The sequence below is a fragment of the Corylus avellana genome, chromosome 5 (assembly GCF_965113065.1).
Source record: "Corylus avellana chromosome 5, dhCorAvel1.hap1.2, whole genome shotgun sequence".
NCBI lineage: Eukaryota > Viridiplantae > Streptophyta > Magnoliopsida > Fagales > Betulaceae > Corylus > Corylus avellana.
In genome coordinates, this window is record NC_142494.1 from 28,711,445 (window position 1) to 28,726,799 (window position 15,355).

General features: G+C 35.4%; 3 protein-coding genes across 4 annotated transcripts; 1 reads left to right on the forward strand and 2 right to left on the reverse strand.

Moving 5' to 3' along the window:
* Positions 1-772: 772 nt before the first annotated feature.
* Positions 773-4,090, forward strand: LOC132180313 (mitochondrial outer membrane protein porin of 36 kDa). Its single transcript, XM_059593096.2, has 6 exons — positions 773-926; positions 1,037-1,104; positions 1,805-1,915; positions 2,521-2,607; positions 2,809-3,017; positions 3,492-4,090. The coding sequence occupies exons 1-6, from the start codon at positions 878-880 to the stop codon at positions 3,796-3,798; spliced, it is 831 nt and encodes a 276-aa protein (XP_059449079.1). The 5' UTR covers positions 773-877; the 3' UTR covers positions 3,799-4,090.
* Positions 4,091-4,762: 672 nt separating this feature from the next.
* Positions 4,763-8,977, reverse strand: LOC132180314 (hypersensitive-induced reaction 1 protein). Of its 2 annotated transcripts, none has more exons than XM_059593098.2 (6): positions 8,799-8,977; positions 6,347-6,557; positions 6,011-6,131; positions 5,809-5,900; positions 5,625-5,721; positions 4,763-5,301 (listed from the first exon to the last, which is right to left on the reverse strand). In XM_059593098.2, exons 2-6 carry the CDS (start codon positions 6,533-6,535, stop codon positions 4,943-4,945), a joined length of 858 nt encoding a protein of 285 aa, XP_059449081.1. In that variant the 5' UTR covers positions 6,536-6,557; positions 8,799-8,977; the 3' UTR covers positions 4,763-4,942. The 2 variants fall into 2 exon arrangements, with proteins under 2 accessions (XP_059449081.1, XP_059449080.1); XM_059593097.2 differs by lacking the exon at positions 8,799-8,977 and adding an exon at positions 7,445-7,870.
* Positions 8,978-9,755: 778 nt separating this feature from the next.
* On the reverse strand, positions 9,756-13,409 carry LOC132180713 (hypersensitive-induced response protein 1). The gene is made up of 6 exons (XM_059593620.2): positions 13,283-13,409; positions 11,739-11,936; positions 11,234-11,354; positions 10,919-11,010; positions 10,728-10,824; positions 9,756-10,366 (listed from the first exon to the last, which is right to left on the reverse strand). The coding sequence occupies exons 2-6, from the start codon at positions 11,925-11,927 to the stop codon at positions 10,011-10,013; spliced, it is 855 nt and encodes a 284-aa protein (XP_059449603.1). The 5' UTR covers positions 11,928-11,936; positions 13,283-13,409; the 3' UTR covers positions 9,756-10,010.
* Between the last annotated feature and the right edge of the window lie 1,946 nt (positions 13,410-15,355).

Sequence of the window (15,355 nt, forward strand, 5' to 3'; positions counted from 1 at the left end):
TATTAACATGTGAGATGCACATGAGTTTTTAATAAAAATTATTCCAACTTTGTCCCTACTATTAAAAAAATATGTGCATCTCACATGTTCAATAAACACATGTCACTTTCATAGACTAGGTTGAAGGAAATTTCTGCAACCTAGTTTGGAGGAAAACTTTGTCCATGTAAAATAGTGCCAAGTGTCTATAAATATTTTAAAAGCACATTAAATTCTTAATCTCATTAATAGTGGTTTACTAATTTAGACTAAATTTAATGTGTCTTAAATGTTTATAGACACTTGGCACTATTTTACGTAGGTTGGAAGATATTTTCTCTATATCAGGATGTAGGAAATTTTTGTTCTTTATTTTATATTTATCAATTTAAAAAAAAAAAACTAATACAATTTTTTTTATTTTTTTTACATGTCCGTACAAGAAGGGGGAGGAAAATTCAAACTAATAACCTCTATTTCATTAAGTGTAATTTTATCCGATTGAGCTACCTCTTGGATCTAATACAATTTTATTTGATGGAGAATGTAATTTTTCAAGCAAAGAAAGGAGCGGTTAATAACGTTTTGACCATGTTTTTAAATTAATTCGGCTTGTCCCTCACGTATAACTTAACCAACAAAAAAAAACCCCGAAATCAGTGAAAATTGTGAATCGACGGTTGAAACATACCCTAATATCTTTAAACCCAGATCCAACGGCCAATGTAAGCCCTCACAGGAAATGAAACCGAGGCTGAAAAAAGGGTTTCTCGCTCTATATATACAGTGGTCCCCAAACCCTACCATTTCTTGCTTCTCAGAGAGCGAGAGCTATCAATTCCATTTTTTCTCCGAATTTCTTTTTTGTGTGTTTCGGATCTCTTATTTTAGCACAACCATGGGCAAGGGTCCTGGCCTCTACTCTGACATCGGCAAGAGAACCAGAGGTATTTCATTCTGAATCATTTGCGTGTGTATGTGTATATGTAATGTTAGGGTTTTGTGGTTTAATTTGAGGTTTTGAATTTTTTTTTGGTTATATTTTGGTTGGGTTTAGATCTTCTGTACAAGGATTACCAGAGCGACCAGAAGTTCACCATCACTACCTATTCTTCCACTGGAGTTGTAAGTTCTTCTGTTTGCTCTACGAGGATCTGTGGTTATAATGTTAGGGGTTTATGGTTTTGCGTATACATATATTTGTTGATTTTCTGTAATTGTACGTCTTTTTTTATTGGTGAGTGCGTGATTATGCATGCAAATATAGATTTGAAATCAATGCGTCATTTGAATTATAGAGGGCTCGGTGAAAGAGATATGCTCTGTATTATTGTCTTAGTGATGGATGTTGCTATTTAATCTTTTTGTGGCTTTTCCGATTGGATAACAGTAGGTCAGTCTAGTTTTGTTTGCGTGGACCATGTTCTGATTGTCTGAAAGGCATTATGGCGGCACATTTAATTTCTTTTATATTTATAAAATTTGGTTATCAATCTTGTTTAACTGGGTTTTATGAGATAGTTATATAAATTTTCTTTACCTTTTGCCTTTGTATCTTTTTGACGATGCCACTGAAACGTGGTCATATGATTGTTTTACTATGTTGAGATTTTTTTTTTAAAAAAAAAAAAATTAGAGACACATTTTATATGTTAGGATGAGTTTAGGAGCAGTTTCTTTTTCCCACATTAATAGACATCCATCCTAGCTATATGGCTTTGATCATCCTAACTTGGATTGTCATTATTATGTATAATGACTTTTTATGCAGTTTCTGTCGTTAATATAATTGTGTATTAATGTTTTCCTGTCTTTATTACTTCAGGCTATCACTTCATCAGGAACAAAGAAAGGAGAGCTGTTCTTGGCTGATGTTAACACTCAACTGAAGAACAAAAACATAACAACTGACATCAAAGTGGACACAAGCTCCAATGTGAGTTCTAGTTTCCTATTCAGTTGCATTTTCATTTCTGTTTCCATTATTTCGTGCTTAGATTGTCCATACCTTGTGATTGCATCTGTATTGATGTCAGAAAGCAAATGCTGAATCAGTATCTTTTTATTGATGACCCTTTTTTTGTGGTTAATATGGTACACTCCTCGTGTGCCCACAGTATGTATTGCTATTGTACTTTATCTCTTTTGCCAGTTGAATTGAAAGATAGTTGAATTGAAGCTACTGGTTTTCATGTTGGCTATGGCCGCCCTGTATGGAAATGTGTTTAGTTCTAACTTTTATCTGTGGAGAACTGAAAGATGCCCAATCAATCCTCCTCGCAAACTTTTTCTTTGTATGCTGTAATCTTTGCAGTCATAGAGATTGAAATGATCATTGTGGTTTATTATCTTAAGAACTGAAGTTCTTTGTTTTTATCAAGACATAATACATATATACACAGACAGATACACATATGATTATAGAAGAAATTGTAATGTTTTTAATCTTTAATCTTTGAAGCACGCATCTTTGATAGAGGTTAAGTTATAGTCTTTCTACATGCTTTTATTGTGTTACTGACATACTTGTATTGTTATCAGCTCTTCACAACTATTACGGTTGATCAACCTACCCCTGGTCTGAAGGCAATATTTAGCTTCAGGGTTCCTGATCAAAGGTCTGGCAAGGTAAGCTTTGTAATATGCAGTTTTTGTGTGATGAAAGTTTATCTTATTGTTACCTGGAAAAAAAGGATTTTGCATCTAATTGTTGCTGAATTATCACATCTTAATTTTTCTTATGAGTTGGAGAACATTTAACATTCTCTAACACAGATACAAGCAGTAAAATTGTTGTTTGATTCTTTTTTTTTTTTAATTGTAAAACAGGTGGAACTCCAGTATTTGCATGACTATGCGGGGATAAGCACCAGCGTTGGGCTGACTGCAAACCCTGTTATTAACTTCTCAGGTGTTATAGGAACTAACGTTGTTGCACTTGGTACGGATCTCTCATTTGACTCCAAGACTGGGAATTTTACGAAGTGCAATGCTGGATTGAGCTTCTCCAATGCAGACTTAATTGCTTCGTTGACCCTGTGAGTAGTGTGCAAAAAAAAAAAAAAAAAGAAAAAAAAAATTTCGCCTTTTGTGAATTTGTTTTATATATGTTTACATTATCATAAGCAAACCATTGTGGGCATAATCATTATGATTAGTACAAACAGCTCTGTGATTACTTGTTAATGGGATAGATCTTACATGTTATAAATTTTTTATTTACTGGTTTTCTGGGCTTTGGGAAAGGGTGGGTCTTTTCAATTCTTCTAGTGTCTCTGTTGTCCTTGAGCTGTCACGGTTATGTCATATGTGAACAAGAGCTAAGGTAGCATTTCTGGAAATAGTTAAACCTTCTTATGATAGTCACTGGCCAAAAAAAAAAATCCTTTATGATAGTCCTTATTATTGACTATATCAATTGTATGTAAACTGACAGTTCTAGCTTATTCTTGCTGATATTATGAAGCCATTCTTGTTGTGCATTTTATGATGAACATATTTTGATGATACAGGAATGACAAAGGTGATACCGTGAATGCGTCCTATTACCACACAGTGAACCCCTTCACCAACACAGCTGTTGGTGCTGAGGTAACCCATAGCTTTACAACCAATGAGAATACCATCACTGTTGGCACCCAGCACGCATTAGACCCATTGACCACAGTGAAGGCACGTGTGAACAACCTTGGCAGGGCCACTGCTCTGATCCAGCATGAGTGGCGTCCTAAGTCGCATTTCACCATTTCTGGAGAGGTAGACACCAGGGCCATTGAGAAGAGCGCCAAGGTTGGACTAGCTTTGGCTCTCAAGCCATGAGTATCCTGCCCTTTATGGTGGGGGAGCATTAATGTAGGAGGCATTAGGAGTTTACTTTAGTTTTCTCCTTTTGAACAAGAGTGCATATGGTTGTCTTTTCTATTTTGGAGGTTTTGAATTGTAAAATAAATATTAGACGGTGTCACAAACCTATTTTACACACCCTTGAGTTCCCACAATCTCATCAGTACCCCTGTTAACTGGGGGGATGAATGCCTTTCGAAGAGGTTGACTTCTGAGGTTTTGTACCAATTCTTAAATGGTTGTTTTTCAGCAATTTCTTTTTCCTTTATTGTCTTTCTGGCTGCATTGCACGTCTTGGTAGTGGAAGTTTATTTTCATATTCATGGGGGCGTCTTCTTTCTGGCTGGCTTTTTTCGAAGAGGATGTTCATGATTTGCACTCGCATTCTGGTTATTTTTTATATAATACGGTGTTGGGAGATATCTGGTCCAATGTTATGTGGTTTTTAGAGGAGACTCGAATGATCCCTCGACTGCTGGAATTTTGAAAATTACATTATTATTGTGTTTTCAAGGTACCCTGCGTGTTTCTAATTTAGAACATCCTAATTGGGAACTCATTTGCGCCTTACTTTAGATGGGCAGTGAAAGGGTAATGTTCCATTCAGAGATCCTCTTTAAGGGAACATAATGTTCTCAGAGCTATGACCCATCTCTTGTAGTGGTTCTTTTGGATTCTAATGGAAAACGGTCTATGAGCAGGAGGGGAAAAAGAAAAATGTGAATTGGTGGCATAATGTGAATTGCTCTATTGATGCATTATATGGTGGTTTATCTATTTCTTATGCATTGGTTTCGCAGTGCTGCTGAGTACTCTAGTATATGCATGTTTATGTATATGTCTGAAATGGTGAATAGACTCAAGTGGCTCCCCTCTTACTTTTTTCCAAGAAGCAAGATGTTAGCAACTTTTTAAGATTGCTCGCCATGTAATTTCTTAGGTAGTAATAACAGTTTAACATTATAGAACTTTAACTACAAGCAACTTTCAGAATATGTGCATTACCAACAAAAAGGGAAAATTCTGAATCATGCTTTACACACAAAACCAACCAATGGATGAGAAGGCCCGAACAGAGCACACTTGCGGACAACACTCCTGGATAGAAACTTCATAATTCCTAGTGAGAGGATGATGCTTGAAGCAGCCCATCTCGAATCTGGGTGGCAATGTCACGCACAGTACCTGGTCCATGTGGAATGAACACTGCCGAGGATTTGGAGGAAGCGCCAATTTCCTTCATGGTGTCAAAGTACTGTGTGATAAGGACCATATCCAGCACATCTTTAGCAGAGGTTCCTGGCACATTGACTGAGAAGCCAAGCACACTGTCTCTCAGACCATCAACGATTGCCTGCCGCTGCCGGGCGATTCCAACTCCTGAGAGATACTTGGATTCAGCCTCACCCTCTGCTCGCTTAATCTGTATAATTTTCTCTGCTTCTGCTTTCTCATTAGTTGCTAGCCTCATTCTTGCAGCTGCAAACAGGAAATTCATGATGACTCTGATTTTGTTCAATGGGTTTCTATACTATGATTACTTGGCCTAAAACAAACACGCTGCTCAACCTTGGGAATATGAGATTATATATAGAAACCAATTCAAGTTAATCGATATTTATGCAATTTGAAAAATTCAATTATTAGATCTAATTGGGGAAGTGTTGTAAACAATGAGAGCTGTGGAGGAGAGAGAGCTTGGTACATGTTAATTGTTTCTCTAAAGTTGCAGCCAAAATTACAAAGATGCATTTTGAGAACATATATATGATTGAAAATGGCCAAGATAAAGGATATATCACCGGCATTAATTTCATTCATCGATCGCTTCACGTGCACATCTGGTTCTATATCAACGATGAGTGTCTGGACAATCTCATACCCATAAGCAGACATGGCCTGTAAATCATTTCAAAGCAATTTGTTAATCAAGTTGATACATGGAATTCAAGAAATAATGTGACTGCTCCAAGACCGAATGCTGACCTTTTCAAGCTCATTTTCAACAGCTCTCGCAATCTCATTCTTTTGCTCGAAGACATTATCTAACTCTAGCTTTGGAACACTTGCTCTGATTACTGAGCATTAAGAAAAAAGAAGTTGGAAGTTCATCGAGTATTTTATGCAGTGGTATACAGCAAAACATGTAAGAATCATAAGATTTGTTTGGGAGACTTTGGGATCATACCATCAAACACATAGGCTTGGATTTGGGTTTTAGGATTGCTGAGTTTGTAGAAAGCATCACCCGCCTTATCAGCCAGAACACGGTATTGAACCGATGCAACGACATTAACAAAGACATTGTCCTGAATAACAAATGTTGAAAAGTTAATTGATCACATATCTTATACACTCAACAGTAAACATTAATTAGTTTTGTCTCTCTTTTTCTCATTATGACATAGGAGTAATCCCATTATCACATACAGGAAAAACAGGACATAAGCAAGATTTATTTTGTCCTGAGAGGAAGGAAATCACTCTGAAAGAAGGGATTATGCAAAGCAACTATAATACAGACCTTTGTCTTTGTCTCACAACGCACATCCAACTGCTGCAACCTAAGTGTGACATGGCCAGCAAGCTTTTTTCCAAGAAACCAAGGTACACAATGGCATCCAGGCTCGAGTATTTCATTGTACTTCCCAAATGTCTCCTTGACGGCAACTGTGGATTGGCTGACTTGCACACAGCAAAATAGGTTACCCATTTCTAACTTCTGATTTTCCTCACTGGAAAGAAACAGAAAAGAGCAAAAAATTATGGTATCACTGAAACTGAAAAAGGGATAAGGAAATGGATACATATATCTGCTCTATACAAAATCTTGCATGGTTCTCTGCGACCTTTGTCTCAAGTAGACTGATATTTGGAGGTGGTCGAATACAGGGACCTACTTGATTGGTGTTAACGGATGCTGTTAACTTTTTTAACGCCTGAAACCTATTTGTTTTTTTGCTTAGCCTAGGAAGTGAACCATTCGAGTTTTTGTATTGTTGATCTAATACCCACTTATGTCTTGTTGCTTATGTAATTTAAGAGCTACTCTAAGCTAAATTATAGCTTAACAAAGTCAACCCCTAAGTTTGTGTGGGAGCATGGACTTCTCATCTTTTGGACAGCAAACCACCACACGGAAGGTTGACCTCCATGTGTCTTGTTGATCTAATACCCACTTATGTCTTGTTGCTTATGTAATTTAAGAGCTACTCTAAGCTAAATTATAGCTTAACAAAGTCAACCCCTAAGTTTGTGTGGGAGCATGGACTTCTCATCTTTTGGACAGAAAACCACCACACGGAAGGTTGATCTCCATGTGAAATCTTATCTAAAAGGACTTGTCTATACACAATCATCCCCATGTAGAAACTCATGCAAGAGATAGATCAACTGAAAAGGTATAAACTGTACAGATTTTCAAAGCATTTAAGCTTCCTTCACTCATTCTGAGGAAGAACAAAGTTATGTTATAGACTGGTTAAACATGCTTATAGTGCCTTCCATATACATATTCTGGACTAATTGAAGAACAAAGTTATGTTATAATACTTAAGCTGCTTTTCTCCTACACCCACCAACCCACACGCACACACACACAGGCAAAGACAGAGAGACGTACCAAGAAGTTGCCCTTGCAAAGAGATTAAGTTGGTGGGGAATACAAGGTTGAGTATGAAGATATTTATAGAACTTGGATCCTCTCAATCTGGTCCTTCATAAGAGAAGGGCAAAATCGTCTAAAAATATATAAAAAATAATAATATTGCCTTCCATCTTAAACAACCGGCTACTCTGTGGTTCATTTAAATTGTCCGTTAGACTGAAAACTTGGACATGCCCAATGCGTGAAATAACAAATAAAGCCTGTCACCTTCAGCACCTTCGCAGAATTGTTACTAAGAAATCTTGTCGCTTTCTGTTACAGTTGGTTCCTCAAATCCAAATTCAGCAGTCAACCGTAAGTACCCTGATATTTCTTATCTGTATTATATTCCTTCCATGGAAATCATTATCAATCTACACCCAAAGGTGAAGAGTCTAAGAAACTTCAAGCATCATTTCCAACGATTATGTTCTGACCCACATCAGGATAAGATCTTCCCTCATGTAACAATCAAAGAAAAGAGATTTAGTCCCTAGGTTTTATGGAATTTCAATTTTGGCACTTGGGTCCTTAGACTTTTCTCTAGTTTTAAGTAGGTCTTTCTCCACAATTAATTAACAATATGTCATATCATATCAAACCAATTAATAAATGTCACGTCATTTCAACTGTATGTGTAGGTATTGTATATGTCAAAGAGAATTACATGAGATTAATTAATTGGTTAGACGTTAATTAATTGGACAAAAAGTCACGGACAGACTTATTTGGAATTAGAGAAAAACCTAAGGACTGAATTGTCAAAAGTAAAAATATAAGGACTAAATTGAAATTGCATAAAAATGTAAGGGCTAAGTTTGATTTTTTCCAAAAAAAGAAAAAAACCATCAGGACACGTCTCCTGATCAGATAAAGATCATTGTAACATTAGCTGCCAATTGGCGTTGTTTGTCTTATAATTAATAAAGATGCTGCGGTTTTCTTTGGCCTTGACTTTTTTCTACGGCCGCTATTCTCTCTTTCACCCCCACTCGTATCATTTAATATTGCTAGAGAGGAATCCCCCAGGCCACATCTCATCTATTTTGACCGGGAAGAGGGGTGGAGGAGGGCCTTTGCGGAGCAATGACGATAACATTAGATATCGATATCATGTTGTGAATACGAGGGTTTTTCAATTAATTTTTTGGTTTCTTCTCTTACTCGTTCCAACTGGTATGATTAAAATTCTATACAAAGAAATCAATTAAATTAAAAAAAAAAAAATTGGCAAATGGCAAATAGTCAAACAGTTAACGGTCATGAAACTTAAAGAATGGATTCTGAGTTTTACACACAGCTGGAAAAGTAAGGAGCCTTAGAAGCTTACCTTATCTTAAGAAAGGGGGCGATAATAGATAGGCGACATGTAGGTTTCTTCCAAGCCGGCCAGGCGCGAGGAAATTGCTCAACAAATTACTATCCTTTTAACGCACTTATTTTACTCTTTCTTCGGTTTTTTCTGGGCCTTTAAGCTTTCGGCTAGATTCAAGTGCGGTGGGAACAAGGGCTCACATTCGCCCCAAAAGGAACAAGGGCTGAACTCAAGGAAGAGGCCAAGCGACTTGAAATCTTGTAATATTTTGAAAGAGAAAAGGTCGCATTCGTTTGTCATGAAAAACAATTTAAGAAAACAAAAAAAAAAAAAAAAAAGGAAAACCAATTCTTTGGATTTCTTAAAGAGTATTATCCGTTGCCTCCTTTTAGAAGCTAAAATTTGTAATTTTTCGAGACATTAGCAATGAAGGGTTGTGTCAAAAGTCTCGAGTTTAGCCCATCGAACATTTTAGCAAGTTGGTTTCAGGTCCACACACCACGACTGAAATTGACTGCTTATATGGGTTATGTCACTCACATGTTTTGTTGGATATTAACCTCTAATTTAGTCTCTTTCAAAATATCTTCTCGGCTCTAACATCCGGTGGTGCGGAGTTCACTTGACATTTTTTTTGTAAAAGATGCAAGATTTTACTCTTCTTCTTTATTTATTTTTGGGATAAATGTATTTTTGGTCCATGTAGTTTGAGATTTTGACAAATACCTACCTAGGTTTCAAATTTCATAAAGTGCCTAGAACCTCAAGGAGCTATTTGTCAAAACCTCAAACTACAGGAACCAAAAATGCATTTATCTTATTTTCTGGGGGTCAAAGCAACCCCAAAGGTTCCTTTTTTTCTTCTTTTTTTAGTAGAATTTATACAATAACATCGGTCACCCTGAAATATGAATTGAGATTTGAATGCCTGAGAAACCCAAATTTCACCTCCTACCCCCAATAAGAGAAATCAACATAAGAATTCCTAAATCACAATTTTACTTCAAAAACTCTCACCCGAACACAGCATAAGAGAAACATAAAAGAGACATGTAGCATAACAAGCCAACTACTAATAACATTCACCTAGGTATATTTTTCACCCTTTCATATACTAATTAAAGTAACCATTTTGTGTCGTGACTAATAACAAACTTAGTGGAATCTACAATATGCCCTTCAGCCAAAAGCATAATATGGGTCTCACATATAAGTAGCAGTCAAACTCTAGGTAGAACCGGCTTGAAGAAGACCTTCTCGAATTTGTGTAGCAACGTCTCTCACTGCACCAGGTCCATGTGGGATGAAAACAGACGAGGACTTTGAGGATGCTCCAATCTCCTTCATGGTGTCGAAGTACTGAGTCACAAGCACCATGTCCATGACATCCTTGGCAGATGTTCCAGGCACATTCTCAGAGAAGGCAAGTACACTGTCCCTCAGCCCATCAACAATGGCCTGGCGCTGACGAGCAATGCCAAGCCCCGACAAGTATTTTGACTCCGCCTCTCCTTCAGCTCTCTTGATCTGCAATATTTTCTCAGCTTCAGCCTTCTCATTTGCTGCCAACCTCAGTCTAGCGGCTGTTGTAACAATATTGAGAGGCATTAATTATGAGACAAATAATTAAACATGAAGATCTACAACCAAAAAAGACAAGTGCACACTGTTTGGAATCCAAAGAATTACTTTATCAAAACAAGCTCACTACTGATATGATTAATAATGAAAAAAAAAAATTAAAGCAAACATGGGCTGTGGGAAAATGATCATGCATGTGATCATGGCAAAAGTCCTAGAATCAACACGTATAGAAGTACATAAATTGTTCACTCTTAATTTTGTGCAGATAATTAAAAAGTATGTCTGGTGCATGGATGCACAGGATTACATGTGCAGCTATAAAGTGAAAATTTACTTCTTATAAAAATTTACAAATACTACCTGCATTTATCTCGTTCATTGCTCTCTTCACTTGAACATCTGGCTCTATGTCCACAATAAGGGTCTGAACTATTTCAAACCCATAAGTAGACATGGCCTGTAAAGTACAAAAGAAAGTTGATAAATTCAGTTCTGGGTATATCTTATCCATAACAATTCAAGCCCTCTTTTCCAAGGACAGATCATATTACCTTTTCCAGCTCATCTTCCACAGCTTTTGCAATTTCATTTTTCTGCTCAAAGACAGCATCCAAGTTCAATTTTGGGACACTTGCCCTGATAACTGAAGAAATGAAACACATTAGCTGCAAGAGAAGCAGTAAATGCAGCAGTATCTACCAACCATGTTGTCCAACAATAATCTCCTCACATTCAAGTTAGCTTGCTTCAAGAAAATTTAATAGCACACAATGTGTACGATTGTTTGCATCCCAAAAATATGTAGAATTTTTTATTTCTCTTTTGATAAGTGAAAATACCGAAGCACCAAAGAAAGCCTTCCATACCATCAAAAACATATGATTGGATCTGCTCCTTGGTATTGGTGAGCCTATAGAAAGCGTCAGATGCTTTTTCAGCAATGGCACGATATTGAACAGATGCAACCACATTGACAAAGACATTATCCTGGAAAGAAAATATAAGGCAACCTTGGTCAACTGATCACAACAAATCAGATTAGATTATTCAAATTAAAGAGGAAGAAGAGTTTACATATTAGATCTCCCATCCATTAGAAGTAACAAAGCCTTATTGAAAATGAAGAATAAGAGAGGGCAGAGAGAGAGAGATGTAAACCAAATACAAACGCGAATTATAAAGAGACAACAATTCTAATTTGGACCACAACCACTACTTCCCATTTCATAACTTAGGATATCACACTCCTATATGGCAGATAAAATTCCAATTTAATCAAAGACTATAAATCATGAAATATACAATCTGACAGACGCATCTGACATTCCAATCACATAATTTCGGGAAAGTGAAAGTAAAGAAGTTGAAAACCTTAGTTTTTGTTTCGCATCGAACATCAAGTTGTTGCACACGCAGTGTGAGTCCACCAGCTACCTGGTATCCAAGACACCAAGGCAAGCAGTGACATCCTGGCTCAAGCACATCATCAAACTTTCCAAAATGTTCCCTGATAACAACATTTGACTGATCCACCTGAATGCAACCGAATGCTTGACCCATACTTCAATTCTGCAAGTAAGATTAACAAAAGAAGTTATAATTCATAAAACTAAAAGGCTCTAACCCAATATCACATTCTCGATAATTTTGTAACTTTCTAGGGTATCTAAACCTAATCGTACTAAATATTCATATTTGAAATCTCAAATTTTTTAATCGAATTGCAAAGAAACTAATCATTTCCAACAACTAAATGAGATCTTATAACCTCATGAAAAGTAAAAGCTCATCAGAATGACCTTGAACAAGAGGCAGAAAATCATTTAAGATAAAACTAAGACTATAGTTCCCCCCCACCCACCCCCCCAAAAAAAACATACACACACAAAGGAGAAGAGGAAACTTCCTAAGAAGATATTACCTATACTGTAGCTTTACCTATAATACACACTAGAAAACAAGAATAAATCACACATAATTTTTCTCTGATAGCTTTTCTACCTTTTTTTGTTTTGTTTTTGGTAACAAAAGCACTTTCAAGCCTTAAGCCTGTGATTGGCTATAGGAAAAGAAGAAAAGGAGGGAGCTAAAACTTGACAAGTAAGAAACCAATAATGTAATCCAGATGTCTTTTTCCCTGTGAAAAGTTGACTATTCTCATTCTCTGAAAACATAAACAACACGAATCGTTACTCATAATTTTCTACCATTTTCCCTTCCATATTTTCTCAGCAACCACGCAGAGGGTGACATCAACAAAATCAAATCAAATTCTAATTTTAGAAAGAAAAAAGAAACCTCAATCAGTAGCCTAATACCACAATTAAGGTTTAGGTCCGTTAATTTAACTCTCCCTAGAAATAAAAGTAACAGTTAACATATTAATCAGTTCCTGCTTTCTTTTCTCTTCCTCCGTTTTCTCAGAAACCACACCCAACGGTAATAGTTACGAACACATACATAATTAAATGGAACCTTCCTCGGATTTTAAACGAAAAAAAAAAAAACCACTATCCAAGCCCTAAGATTCGGTTGCGAAAAAAGAAAATGAAAATCCAAAAACACAAAAAACAAACAAATCAAAGCCTATCACAATAACAAGCATAGAAAATCATTCGATTTTTTTTTTAAAAAAAAACACACACACACACGCACAGAAGATTCCTGCTCCTTCGCTTTACTTTCTCTTCCTCTGCTTTCTCACTAATCACACAGACACAATCAAAAAGTCAAACCAAACGGCAAACGGTGCATATACACAACAACCTTAACACAAAAGAAAACGCGCCGTTTGGCTGCGAAGAAAGCTAACAACATGTCAGAATTGAAAGCGACAATTCGGAATTCTCTCCTACATTTCCTACGCTTTCCCAAAAACCAAACACAGCATGAAAATTGAGAGACTGGCATCTTACCTTGCAGCTCAAACCGAAAGAGAAAACACGAACGAGGGATTGCTATCTGCTTCTTTTATGGGCATTGATTTGCTCATTAATTCCACATATAGGACTAATAGGAGCAGAGTCTATTGTGAGTTAACTTCCTGTTCTTTTTTCAACGTGACGATACTGCCCTTGGTGTTTCGCTTCCGGAAAACACGTGGGCATCACAGCAAAATCACACCATAACATGAACACCTGATATGAAATAGAGTATTAGACTTAGAAAATCTTTATTGTTGAGAAATGTTTATCTTTATTAAAACGTTTATATTTTGGCTATTTTAATCTTAAGTGGTATGGTCTATTTTAAAATTAATAGATTTTAAATAATAAATTAATAGATTTCTGAAAAATTAATCATGTCATCTAAAATTAAAATGGCCAAAATATGAACTTTTTAATAAAGCCAAACATTTCTCTTTATTATTATTTATAAATTTTAATTTTAAAAAAATTACTCTTCACATTTATTTTACATAAGCTAATATTACGTATTTTAAGTAACTTTTTATACCAATTACTTAAAATAAACAAAAAAAAAAATTACTTAAAATATATCATATTGACCCGTATAAAATGGATCTAAAGAATAGTATTACTCCTTTAATAATGATTAATCCAAATATTACTAACCTATATCACGTCAGCATAGTATGAATATGGTGTGATTGTTGCGGGAAGAAATTGAAAAATAGCATTTATTTTATTTTAATCATTTAATGGCATGTAATGCTTTATGAGTAGTCTTCAAGAGGTAATTCAATCGGTTGTAGACCACGCTTAATGAAGCAGAAGTCACTAATTTGAATTCCTTTCTCCGTTCCCATACGTGAACATGTCAAAAAAATAAAAAAAAAAAAAAAGGCTCTATGAGTAGGCTTTATGCTTAGCATAAAGTTACTATTTACCCAATTTATCATACTTATTTTATATTAGTTGACGTATAATATGTTTTAAGTGATTTTTTTTCTTTTTAAAGTAACTTAAAATATGTCATATTAGTCAATATAAATTAAATGTGATAAATAAATTTAAAAATAGATGTATTATAAATCATTTTGTCATCTTTGCCCTTGAAGTTGCGCTGGCCTTGCCGCCTCATCCATATGGGAAAGGTCGTAAACTGTTATATAATAAATAATTTTTTATTTTATATTAATTTAACTTTTGAATAGAGAAAATAATGATTTATTAAATGTCCATCTTTTGATTCTTTTTCATGATCTTATCATGTCAACTTCCCATGCCCGATAATATCGTCCCCCCGGACAGTGTGAATGCAATCTTAAATTAAAAAATATTAATTTTGAGTTGCCATTAGAAAAGGAAATAACAATCTTTATTTGAAAGAATTTAGCTGGCATTCGACCAATCAATAATCAAATACAATCGATCAATTATAATGCCTACTCTTATTAGGGCTTGTTTGGTTACTAAGAATTTTGAACGTTTTTTAAATTAATTTCATGAAGTTACTTTTTAGTGAAAATTCAAATTTAAATGGCTCATTAGAAATTCTCATAAAGACAAGATATGTGATGATTGACACTTTCTATCTAAAATATGGGAGTTCAAATTGGTCCATTTCAATAGAATTTAGATGTTCATGGATTGTAAGTATCATTTTTTTTTTTTTTTTTTGCTCAAATGAACACCCAAACTTTCATGAATTCTTAAGAATTAAGAATTTTGTCCCCAAAAGGTAACTCAATCGGTTGGAACTACGCCTAATGAAGTAGAAGTTACTAGTTCGAGTCTCCTTCTCTCCTCTTGTGTGGACATGTTTCATCCTGTATTCCTAAGTAAAAATACACCCATAATTGAATATTACTAGTATAGTTGAATTTAAAGGAGGGTATATATTGTCAGAATTTTTTTTTTTTTTTTGAGGGAAAATCAATCAGATTTCATTAATAGTGGTCAAGAACATAAAAGCTCTTATAATTACAGAACATACAGTTCTACAAGATCATAGTCGAAGCTAAAAAATTACACGTCAAAAAATCGAAAACATAATAAATCTTACAATGAAAAACCAATCTATGA

What these genes read in the sequence shown, in the direction of transcription:
- LOC132180313 (XM_059593096.2), top strand. Translation starts at nt 878, where the DNA reads ATGGGCAAGGGTCCTGGCCTCTACTCTGACATCGGCAAGAGAACCAGA. An exon ending in AAGTGGACACAAGCTCCAAT is followed by an intron (nt 1,916 to 2,520) that starts GTGAGTTCTAGT and finishes TATTGTTATCAG; the next exon opens with CTCTTCACAACTATTACGGT. An exon ending in CTGATCAAAGGTCTGGCAAG is followed by an intron (nt 2,608 to 2,808) that starts GTAAGCTTTGTA and finishes ATTGTAAAACAG; the next exon opens with GTGGAACTCCAGTATTTGCA.
- LOC132180314 (XM_059593098.2), bottom strand. Translation starts at nt 6,535, where the DNA reads ATGGGTAACCTATTTTGCTGTGTGCAAGTCAGCCAATCCACAGTTGCC. An exon ending in GTTGTGAGACAAAGACAAAG is followed by an intron (nt 6,132 to 6,346) that starts GTCTGTATTATA and finishes TTTGTTATTCAG; the next exon opens with GACAATGTCTTTGTTAATGT. An exon ending in TTGAAAATGAGCTTGAAAAG is followed by an intron (nt 5,722 to 5,808) that starts GTCAGCATTCGG and finishes AATGATTTACAG; the next exon opens with GCCATGTCTGCTTATGGGTA.
- LOC132180713 (XM_059593620.2), bottom strand. Translation starts at nt 11,927, where the DNA reads ATGGGTCAAGCATTCGGTTGCATTCAGGTGGATCAGTCAAATGTTGTT. An exon ending in GATGCGAAACAAAAACTAAG is followed by an intron (nt 11,355 to 11,738) that starts GTTTTCAACTTC and finishes TTTTCTTTCCAG; the next exon opens with GATAATGTCTTTGTCAATGT. An exon ending in AATGAACGAGATAAATGCAG is followed by an intron (nt 10,367 to 10,727) that starts GTAGTATTTGTA and finishes TTGTTACAACAG; the next exon opens with CCGCTAGACTGAGGTTGGCA.